The sequence below is a fragment of the Neolamprologus multifasciatus genome, chromosome 18 (assembly GCF_963576455.1).
Source record: "Neolamprologus multifasciatus chromosome 18, fNeoMul1.2, whole genome shotgun sequence".
Taxonomy (NCBI): Eukaryota; Metazoa; Chordata; class Actinopteri; order Cichliformes; family Cichlidae; genus Neolamprologus; species Neolamprologus multifasciatus.
The window spans coordinates 9,575,171-9,587,442 of record NC_140456.1 but is presented as its reverse complement, the minus strand read 5'-3'; the positions used below and the strand labels follow the sequence as shown (position 1 = coordinate 9,587,442).

Here is a 12,272-nt window from a genome sequence, read left to right as displayed (position 1 = left end):
CAGATGCATTTTTTTTTTTACTGTTATACTCACATGAAAGACTTAAATTCAGACCTTTAGATGGATGAAGGGATAGAGGGTTTTGTCAGTGTTTCTGGTTTTGGATGTCACACTTTTTCAACAACAAACTTCGAGCTCTTGGGTGCAGCTACTCGCGTAGTAAAAATGAATGCAATGTTGTGGTTTGTACTCACAGTTATGTGACTATAACTCACAAGTACACACTTCTGTTTGCTCCACTTTACGTGCCCGGCCGTGGAGTCAGAAAACTCTGACTGCGAGGTTAATTAGCTATGCGAGACAGGTGTGCCTCTCCTCAGCTGGCAGTGCTCCCATCACACCGCTCCAGCTCTCCTTCATACAGCTGGACCAGGAAACCACTCCCTGCTGACACAGAGTTCCTCAAACTACTTGCCTGAGTTCGCTATCATTCAAAATTAGGCTGCAAATATTATTTTAGTCCATTAACTGTCAAAAGATATATGACTGATTAATGTTATTTAACTCTTGTCACGTTGACCATTAAGTAATTCCCCATTTTGTGAGTCATTAACAATAGAAACAGATACAAGCTGAATTTTAGCATTAATAAAACCTTTGGGGTTTTTCCCTTAAAACAAAAAGGTTAAAACCACAGCTTTAACTTTTTGTGTCTTGAACAACAATGGTCCAAAAACCAATTACGTGAAAGACATGAAAAAAACAAGCATTTGATTTTAAGATTTGATTTTGTAACACATACAAGATATTTAATAGGAACATTTTCTAATTAATTTACTCGGTCAGCAATCAGATGATGCTCCGATTATAGCATCCTACTGTAATCCACCAAATTTCTGTCTGCTTCTCTGCAAACTACAAGACTTCAGCAATAGTCATGGCAACTAATTTTAATCCTTATCTAGATTAAATTTTATTTTACCTAACAAACAAACACCAACATGTGAAAATGACCTTTTTTTAGCATTTATACACTTATCATTTTATATAAGCGTCATAGCCTTTTAATTGCACGACAATTAAACGTCTCTATTATTGTGGCCTCTTTAACTTAGGCATAAAGCGCCTTGAGGCGACTGTTGGGATCTGGCGTTACATAAATCAACTCAAACTGAAGTGACAATAACCTGATTTATATCTGCAAAACTTGCCTGCCGACCACCAAACAACAGACTGAAACTGCAGACAGACACTACTGCAGCATGCCATGCACTCATCAGATATACAGTCAGTCCATTAGATGAGTTGTCAGCAGAGGGCGTTGTAACTCATCCAGGGTGACTGTGCAAAAAGGGAACTATGCTGCTGCCTGAACAGGAACAGGGAGTTCACACTTTGATGTTTATTACAGGAACTAACAGCAATCACCTGCCTGTGAACTTCATCTATTTTACAGCCTCTTACATAAACTGCTCTCAGGACAGTCCTGCGACAGGCACATCAGCCTCTAGAGCACTTGTCTCTGTCTCTTTGCGTTATTCCACCTCTTCATGCTTTGTGTTCTTCACTCGCTGTTTTCTCTTGGACTGTCAGGCTCTCAAAGAGGAGAAACCCTGTAACACTGAGACAGTAGATTGAGTCGTACACAGGCTGTAACAGGGCCTGAGATCATTTGGATAAAACTGCTTCCTGTAGTTTATAAGATAAGCATTTTGGATTGTGGGATTGCTCCGGTGACAGTAATGTCAGCTCACTTGGTTTATACTGAAATCTCCAAACAGCAGTGGATTACTGCGAAATTTACTTCTATGGTTTCCAGATAACAGATACATGAAATAACACATTCATTCTTAGAAAAATAATGCTGGCATACCTGAAATACTTTTTTTTTCTTTTTTTTTAAAATTTGCCTCCATCAAGTCAATATCCCAATTTTACTACCAAATATGGCCTTATAACATGCTAAAGAATTATTATTATGCTATAATGTTAAATATTAACCTTGGTTAACATGGACATTTCAATATCATCATCAACAGATCAACACTGTGACATCAGTCTTCTGTGTAAGGTGACCTTGAGTGTTTTGAAAGGCGCCTAAAATAAAATGTATTATCATTATTGTTATTACTTCACTATCCCGTTTTCAAGACTCCAGACACTGACCTTGTTCAAAACCTGTCAGAGATTTTGGTAAGAGCACGTGCACAGAACTAATATGGAAAATCTTGTTGGTTAAATTTAAAGTTTATCTTTGTGGGCGGGATTAAATACACAGTTTTAATGTGGCTTTTTATTGGGAGGTTGTAAAGTACAACAAAAAACTGCCTGGGCGCAGTGTGCCCCGGTAGATGGCGTGTGAAAAACACTTCCTTTTTCTTCTACATTATCTTTCGAGAACAGCTGTCATATTTGTGAGACTTTTTTGATGTAAGTGGAGGAAGTTTTCAAAGGCTTATTTGTCCAATAATGGGCCATTTTAATACAACCCCTCAGTTTATCCTCTGTGTAAAACATCCTGTTTTAGCTCACTTCACCTACCTTTGAGCCAACTTTCTGTCAGCTGGATGCCTCTCACAAGGGTTAAACAGTAGGTGGGCGGGGCTTCTGTGTTCTTAGTTTTATAGCTGCGATAACAGTAATCGTGTCCCCTCTAAATAATATCACACAGAGCTGAAGCGGAAATGTCTAAACCTTTGTCTCTTAACTAATAACTTGCACACATGCGGACATGTTATTTGTGTGTGCGTTTTCGACTATTGTTCAGTTGTTGTTTGTTGTCTTGTGTAAATATCTGATCATGACTGCAACTCAATGCATTTCAACATCTAAGTTAAACTGGTGACAGAGTTTACAGAAAATAGGTCTGAAAAAGAGAACAAATCTAGTGAACTTCACTTCTCTAGGTTAAAATGCTTTGTTGAGGTCAGAGGACAATGGCCAGACTGCTTCGAGTACATTCAGAGATCAGAAGTGCGATCTATTTCTATGGCCTTATTAGTAATCCCGTATATATTTCCACTCACATTTCAGCAGAATCTGTCTTCTGCTGTCTTTTACCTCAGCTGCAAGTTGTAGAACGTGTTATCTGTGGAGATTCAAAGCTTATATATAAAGTGTGTTCAAGTCAAATAGTGCAGATCAGTACCTTTGACTTTCTTGTTTGAAGGAGGAACCAGAAGTGAAAATACGTCAACCGCTTTGCGTTTAATGTATTTTTATGAACAGCAAGGAAATTACTTGCAGTAGACTGAGGACTCACAAAGGTTTGTGTGCGTACTTTTCCATAAATCTAACCTCCACACCCACAGGATGATTCTTTGTTTCTGTGTATTTATTCAACACATTTTGTGCAGACACCTGATCGCCCTCTTTTGGATGCTGGATTACAGACTGCTTGTAAAATTCTCATGACCTTGTTTGGCTATAAACAGCAGTGCCTGAGCGTCATGGAATTTTTTTTCTTTTTATGGGAGGAGGAAGGGAACAAATGGCAGTGGGTGATATTTGGGTAAGAAAGTGACCAGAGGTGGCATGCAGAGTAGAAAATGCATGGGAAAGTTAGGGGAGGCTGTCAGTGATAAGAAAGGAGGATAAGGACTGCAGATAAAATGAGAAACAAACCGAGTACCTACTAAATTCTTACTCAGGGAAGCTTACACTGAGCTAGCAGGTTTTGCTTTAACAGGCTTCTTTATGTGTTGACACAGTTTGGATTTCTTCACCTTTTTGGTCCAACAGTATTTTTCTTTGTCCTTTAGGTGAAGCCGAATATTAAAAATAACATTCAAAATTTAGGAGTTATTTAAATTAAGCTGATCAGATTGTCTTTGCTTTAGTGGCACGTTTACAAGGTAATAAATAAACCAAAGGGGTACAAAAATACTTGAATGAAAGACACTAACTTCACAAATAAAAGGTGAGAACAGTCAGGAAATGTTTGCACACGAATAACAAAAAAAAACATTACTTTAATTTTGAGTCTCTTAATGGTTTAGCATGAAAATGAAGATTGATTTAAATCATTTCAAGATGACTGAAGAGAGACATCCTGTGATTGATCACAGAAACATTCAGCCCTACAGTTTCGAACGCAGCACACAAAAACCACTTTAGTTTTCCAACAGAGTAATTTATTGTAAAAGCTGAGCTATAGTTGTTACAGATCTTAGTAAAGTACCACTAAAAGCACAGGCTGACGCACAGCCGGCCTGTTGGTTTACACAGTGACAGGAAATGGCAAGACATTTTTAATCTAATCTACTTTCTTTCATAACTGTGCCATGTCTCTTTCTTTAATGTAGTCTATACATTTTAAAAAAAACAAATACAAAAAACCTACTTAAATACATTTTCTATAAATAGTTTATAATTTACATTTTCTCTACAAAAAAAGGAACATTATTACCACTTTAGTCAAATTGACAGGAACGTATGCTGAATGAGTTGGTCCTCTTAAATAAAAAAAATGTGAATATCATTTGTTTTTCATATTAGCGAATAGTTGATGTGAGGGAATGTAAGAAAATGAGAAATAAATAGGTTAATAATTTAGGTTTTATAACACGATACTGTTTCACTGAATCCCTTTGCAGCTGGACAGAGTACAGTATACTACAGCAGGAAATAGTCAAGAGAACTAACACAGTATCTGTGCAGTGTAAATGTAAACAAAGCTTATTATGTGGACCAGTTTCCAAGCTCATAAGACTAAAAAGTTTTGCTAAGAAAGTAGTTCATCATACTACAAGCATTGTGCTTTAAAAATTGCTTTTAGCTAAGCGTTTTGATAGAAATCCTCTAGCTGTGATGCAGAGATCAAGTGCAGTGACGGTGGCCACCAGCTCATCTATCAGTTATTGATGTTATGCTCCAGCTGAGCCACAATGGTGGACACGAGCTTCTCCATCTGCTCGGCCCTCAGCCTGCCCGTCTCCAGGACCTCTTCGTGGTTGGCCTTCTCGTGGCTGTCGTAGTCCATCACTGCGCGGTTGCTGATCAGAGACAAGGCGAAGCAGCGCATCCCGGCGTGGCGGGCGACGATCACCTCGTGTACTGTGCTCATCCCTGCATTAAAAATTGAAAAGGTAAGTTATAACGCTGATGTTCTCAATATACTTCCTTAATTAAATGGCATAAAGCTTATGCTTAAACTAGAAGAACAAATATGAAATTATTTAACTGTCAGATTTTATTTAGTATTGTACATATGGACGTAGTTTTGGGTATATTAGTGTAATGTGGGCAATCTTTTTCTATAGAGGGATGAGATGTTTCGTCTGTGTGAGGTATGCTGATATGTTGATTATTATTTTATCCATTAAATGCCTTGTTTGTGTTTTGCAGTCCCTAACAAGAATTTTCCTTTGCCTTACATCTGAAAAAGGCCTATTCTGCATATTGTATTATAAAAGAGACTGCTTGATCGATTAAAGCCGCTCCTTTAAGAAGTAAATTAATCTGATAAGACTTTCAACAGGCCTCCTAAAAGCCCAAGCACTGACCCTGAGCTCCCCACGAGTAACAGAGCTCTTCACCTTATCTCTCAGGGTAAACATGGATCTGTGATTTTATTCTTTCAACCACGACACACAGTTTGCAGAGACAGATGAGAGTAGGAACCTCGATCAACCAGTAAACTGACTGCTTTATTTTTGAACTCTGCTTCACCCTCCATCCTGAACAAGACTATTATCTGAATTCTTCTCCTAAATAAGCAACTAATATCCATCCTAGAGCAAGAAATCCATCCTTTCTGACTGAGAACCATGTCTTCTGACCATTCCCTTGATTCTTTACTGGCTTATATGAGTTTGCTGTGACACTAGAGCCTTTGTTTCTGTCTCCTTGCTTAGCTAGTTTTTTTTGACAGTCCCTTTTGGAACTAGCTCTACCTGACTGGTACGAGATTACCTGCCTGTGTATCGTACTATAATGCGTACTCCCAAAATAATCCTTTTGCTTTTGGTAATTCTTTGTGAAAACTTAATGTATATATTGAAATTGGGGAGGTTTTGGATCAGATCAGATCTCCATTCATTCAAAAAGATATCTGCTTTTAGTTGTGGTGATTCAGGTTAGGGACAATGTGAGGCGCGTCGAAATATTAAAACAGAAGTCGATGTGTTTTTGTGTGAGAGAGCAACATTTAAAACTCACCGACAGCATCAGCGCCTAGCATGTGCAGCATGCGGCACTCTGCGATGGTTTCGAAGGAGGGGCCTCCGAGGACGCAGTACACGCCTTCACGCACAAATTCACTAAAGCCCAGCTCTACCGCCACGTCGTGTGCCAGCTGCCGGAACTTGCGATCGTAGGCATCAGACATGCAGGGGAAACGCAAGCCAAACCTGAAGGGAGAACAGGAGTGTTGAATCTACACAACAAAAGACAGGAATCTACACAGCTATGACTCAATACTGAAGTTACCCAACAAATAGATACTCAGAGTTTTTTAATGTGATCATAAGAAGATAAAAAGCTCACAAAGGATATTTTTCATCAGTCAAATTGTCTTATCTTTCAGCATCTCTTACAGAGATAAGAATGTGCTATGTTCATTATAACAGACCAACATAAGCTGATCATAATTTTAAATAAACCACGACATCCCCACTTGGCAGTTGTTAATGTCTCAACCTGGCTCTGTGGCCAGCATTAAATAATGTCATGCAAAGCCTCCAGTGTGAAGCCACCCTAAACAACAGGCATACTTGCTGACCCTAAAAATCAAATGCCTATTGTTGTTAAAGGTCTGAAGAGTCACAGTTTTGTGTAGGAGGGCCCAACAATGCACATTTGTCATGGTGGAGGAGGGAACTTAGAACAGCTCAATTGTTTGCACAGTGACGGTGTAGCCCTCACTTGAAATATTTAACCAAATGATTTGGGGACCATGAGTTGCTTACAAACATAAAATTTGCAATCTTTAGGAGGACAGTAGGCAGTTATGATAAAATAAGTAACAGAATGAGCAAATTCTGTTACTGCAGCGCATCTTTTCTAACATTCATGTAAATGTGTTTGTACCAAGGTTCAACCTGAACAAATTTAAGTCCGAAAGGTGACTCTCTTGTGGCCCCAGGGCTACTTTTACTGTGACTAAATTTCAACCATGTGTAAACTGAGAGTGTAGCACCAGGGTGAGGCATTTTCCAAGGTCTTGTTAATGATTTTAGCGGTCGGTCTGTCTAAATGTTTATACTGAGCTAAACAACGGCTCATTCATAACAGTTTGTTTTTAATTCAGAGGAAATCTTCCCCAACGCTTCTTGTGACACAGGTTCACATTCAGCCTGCTTTATTTATAACAACAGAAGTGCACAGCCCTTAGACTGATAGTGGACTGGTTGACTTTCATAGCTACAGGGAAATGTTAACAATGACTGGAACAGCAAAAATTAATGCTTAATGTACCGAGAAAAAAATTAGCCAGAAAAGCTTCAAACCAAAAAATGCTATCTTCAATATCTGCTTCTACCCCTCCCTCACCTCCACCTACCTGTCATCATTGGGTCCAGACAGCGGGTTGACCCCAGCAAACCCTGGCATGTTGATGTGGTCCTTGATGACCATGATGTCCCCCACTTTGTAGTCCTGGTTGAGGCCTCCGGCTGCGTTGGTCATTATCATCGTCTCTACGCCCATCAGCTTGAAGACGCGCATGGGCAATGTGATCTAGTATAAATAAGTGAATATAAAACACACAAAAAAACGTATGTTAACGTTATAAGACAAACAAGCAAACCTCATGCAAAGCGAACATTGAATAACACAAGAGACATGAAATGTGTGGAAGAAAACTGCTCTCAGTTAACGATTTAGGAAATTCACCTTTATTTATTAACACACTGATGTAACAATACACACAAAGAAATTTCCTACACTGGTAACCTGAATACAGTTGTCTTCTCCTGAGAGCAGTCGACATAACAAGCTTAGATCAACATTACATTTAAGGAGCCATCCAAGTCAGAGAGAACGCTAATTTTCTCATTGTTTAGTCTCCATGCGCTCCACAGCAAAAGTCTGGGACTGAGTAATCTTCCAGAAGCCTTAGAAACCTGAGATTTACATTTGAGATGCTCAGCAGATGTTTTTGTCTGCAAAGCTCCGAGTTGGCACTTTTTGTGGGAATAACTTTCTACTAGATAAACTGTTCCACTGTAAACACTGGACAGAAAAGCCTGTGGATAACCCTGTATAATCCTGACCAGTGTCTGAGGGGAAAAAAGTTCCTGCTGAGTTTTTAAAATGTTTTTATTCAAATCTTTCTGGAGTACAGACAAAATTTTATTCATCCACATTTTGTATCTGTATGATTGGAGGTATATTATGAGCAAATCTCTCTAAAACCTTGTATAACAAATCTAATTCATCTCTATTGTGTGATTAGGTAAAACATACATTAGAATAAACATCTGCTGTGTTGTGTGAGGGATACAGTCCTTTAATTTAGCATTTTATGATACGGACTACAGGGGTTTAAAGTATTGGGACTTAAGTGCTGCTAACACTCACAAACCACAAAGCTAACATCGGGTGTGGAATATCGATACAGAACATTTACAATGTTCAGCCATCCAGAAATGACTGTGACTGTGTACTTCCTCTCCCCACCCCTGCCTCAGGTTTCCTTTTGTCCTCTGACTGAATACAACTTATTGACCCTGTGAGAATATATGGAACGTCCTCTAAATGGAAGAACCTGCTCTAGTCCAGAAGACCCTGATAACAAAAAAACGACAAGCTTTTATTGCCCGTGTTAGCTTTTTGTCTCTACTCACCTTCTGGATGGGGTAGCCCTCGTACAGGTGGAACCTGCCCTGCATGCATACACATGGCTTCCCTTTTAGTGTTCCAAACACGAGCCGGCCAGCATGACCATGCACTGCAACACACACAAACACACACTGTTAGACCCCAGTGCAATTCACAACACAGCCCAATCTTATGGCAAAGTGTGAAGTAGTCATGAGTCAGCACAGTTGGAAAGCTGGATTTGACAATGAAGAAGATGAAGCTCTAAAAGTAGAAAAAGTGGCAACTATTATATTTTAACTCAAAACATGATCTTTTTCTACACCTAATACAGTATTTGTACTTCCTAATTCTAACTGAACAGTTTATATGGATTAACTCTCCCTTTTTAAGAGCAGTGTCATGACAATTCATGTCCAAGAATAAAAAAATCAGCAGATTAAATCTTAAGACTGTTTCATAAAGTGCCGTGGGACTGTGTTGAATCAAGGTCACGCATGTGCATGTACACACACACACACACACTCTTACACACACGCAAACAATCAGTTGTGTTTCCCAAACAGCTGGAGGATGTGGATACCTGTACTCCGGGGGAAATTGGGAATATCGCTGTATTTGAAGATCTGCGGGTCCTTGATCATTTCAGCCAGACCTCCCAGGCCTGAACCGCACACGATTCCCACAATCGGCCGCACCTGTGTGTTCGACAGCAGCCAATCAGCTGTGGTCTTGCATTCTTCATAGCTGACGCTGGAAAGCAACAGAAGAAAACAAAATACATCAGCCAAGTGTGTGGTCACATATGAAAACATGAAGTTATGCAGTGTTTCAAAGCAGAACGTGGCCTAACATGTGAGGGCACACAAACAAAGTCAGTTTTTATTTATAGTATTTATCTCAAAGGTCTGACATAGAGGCTTTAGTCTTCTTACACACAAATTCATACTGCATACAGCTTTCCTTTACCAGGAAATAACAGTGATTTGCCATTTCAGCCGATGCAATTTGTAAGGAGGAGTATCCTGTACAGTTCCTGAGCTGAAATGAATGTCTTGAACAGACATGTACAAACACACTAAATATCCTGTTATTGTGCAAACATGCAGTGTGTCACGGTCAGGTGGTTGAGTGAAATGCCTGTGTGATGTAAACAGAATGAAATGTTTCTCAGCCAAACATCGATGCACCTTTTATTGTTCAGTTTTGTTTGTCTGTACATTTGAGGAGTCAATTCTCACATCAACACTGACGGTTTTCTGCCTTCTTTGCTCTGATCTCGCCCACCAGCACGGCTCTTTAACTTTACTTATAACCCTGTTAATTTCCTGAGGATGGCTACGTTTTTTAAAACTATATAAATAATAAAAAGCCACTTGATTACAGCCACTAGGTTGTTCCACATGAAATAGAACCAATGAAATAACATAAAACTTTAAAAACAACCCCCAAAGCAAATAGTTTAATCAAAAGCAAACTAAATATTGTTTAACCTGTCTGTGCTCTTTTCTACAAACACTTTATCTTTAACCGGATCAAAGTGAGCTGTTAACAGGCTCATCCGATATATAACCCATTCACAAAGACTGGGGAAGTGTCTTATTAAAGCTGAATATTAGCATAAAAAGGGGCTCAGCAAGATAGCATCAGAGAACTTGTTTATTCTGCTTATTACACACCAATTATTTCCAAATTAGCTTCACTGCATGCTTGCCCTCTGGCCACCCCCCTCATCCTATGCAGTAGATGGAGAGGCCTTAACCACATATGGTAAGGCACTGATTTGTAGAGTGGATGCCAATCATCAATGTACATATCACATGTAGTTTTAAATATCACATGTGTTTTAAATCATTTCATTAGTGGTACAAAACATCCCAACCCTTCCCCCACTCACCCACCCAAGTGGAGCTATTGTAATTAAAATCACCACAGTGTAATTACCACAAGAATAACTGAAGAGTTTGGGAGTTGATCCCGCCTTTTGAATCCCTAAAGCACCTTACGAAGACTTCTTTTTCGTTCAGAAAGAAGCTTCACGGTAGTTGGAAAAATCCTTTTCCTTTTTGATTTTGTATTTGTTGGACCAGCTGTGGCCCAGGTGGTAGAGTGGGTCTATTAATGATGCTACTTCGATCAGGTGTTTTAAGCAGGACAAGATTCAAGATCCTTTATTTGTCACATACATAGTTCTGAGTACAACACGCAGTGAAATGTGTACTAAAAAAGCACTATAATAATGGCAGTATATGCTTATTTTATATAAGGATAAAAAACGATAATAATATAGAAATCGAGGGAAAGTGAAGATCTGTTCTTTTTTACGCGATCAACATTTAAAAAAACAGAATAAAACAAACAAAAATGATGTTCTAATCTTTCTGTTCAATCGTTGCAATGTTTTCATTCTTTTCCTCTTTCAAAGTGGTACGTGCGCTCCGTCACTAACCCAGCCCACACTTTTATGTGATGGTGGTGGAGCCTGTAGCTGACTCACGGACACCTCATTGGTCGCACATGTGGTCAAATGAAACAAACTGCGCCATGAAGGAAGCATTACGGCAACGAGGAGATTACGCTGTGTGTTCAATGTGAATAAACCACCTTCCTGTGCCAGTAATGGGACAGAGGGTTCAGTGACGTCACGGAGGATCTCGTGTGGGTTTTTTCCGCCACATCCATCAGTGCCGGTGGGCACGTTGTAGCTCTTCCGCGCGTAATTGCGCGTTCAAAGACTGCGGAAGAACTCAGGAAAACTGCCAGCGGAGCGGAGAGATGTTAAAGCCCCAGGCAGTTTATTTATTTATCTATTTTTTTTTAATTTTTTAAAAATCAGGACCACCGTAATTAAGCAGTTTGAGGATATTAGTTTCCTTATTGATGTTCGACAGAAGCATCTATACACATTCAACAGAATAGAAACCCGGTGATGGACTACACAAAGTTAATCCAGCCTCCACACAGAAAACGTATGCTAGAGGTGCGAGTATTTGGTATTTGAGGGATTAATACATCATAAATAGAGTCTGCCTACACGAGTAGTTCCAATCACACACAGGTGTCTTTAGTCTTTAATACGAATACAAAAGGAAGGTATGAATAGTTCACTCACCCAGAGATAAACTCAGACATGATGGAATGTGATTCAGATGGAGTCAGCAGGTTGTTCTGTGTTGGAGTGAGTCCTGTCGGTATTATCCGGGTTTCCTGATGTGGTACCGGTTTTAGATATACACCCCCACACTTCTATGTCACTGCTGGCATGGCATGACATCGGAGGCTCTGATTGGTCCACCCACAGGCGTGTGCCTCTGATGCACTGGTTAACACAAGTAGTCATAGCAATCGGTGCTGCGTTCAGGATACAGCGCGTCGACATAAGGAAGGATGTGTGTGGAATTAAGACAAAAATCCACACGAGGCAGCCTCTTGAGTGCCCGGAATCCGTCCTCTGTTTTTGTTACAAAAGGAAATTAGTGAGACTGCTCCCACTTTGACTGAAATACACCTCTAATACTAAGAATGAAACTGAAAAAATAACTACAAATTATTAATACGCATTTGTCCAAATA

At 39.5% G+C, this 12,272-nt stretch overlaps 1 protein-coding gene across 1 annotated transcript; it reads right to left on the bottom strand.

Annotated features, from left to right (window-relative positions):
* Nucleotides 1–4,051: 4,051 nt before the first annotated feature.
* On the bottom strand, nt 4,052–11,947 carry pnp5b (purine nucleoside phosphorylase 5b). The gene is made up of 6 exons (XM_085141494.1): nt 11,813–11,947; nt 9,284–9,453; nt 8,727–8,830; nt 7,442–7,617; nt 6,100–6,290; nt 4,052–5,007 (listed from the first exon to the last, which is right to left on the bottom strand). Exons 1-6 carry the CDS (start codon nt 11,830–11,832, stop codon nt 4,793–4,795), a joined length of 876 nt encoding a protein of 291 aa, XP_084997620.1. The 5' UTR covers nt 11,833–11,947; the 3' UTR covers nt 4,052–4,792.
* Nucleotides 11,948–12,272: the final 325 nt, after the last annotated feature.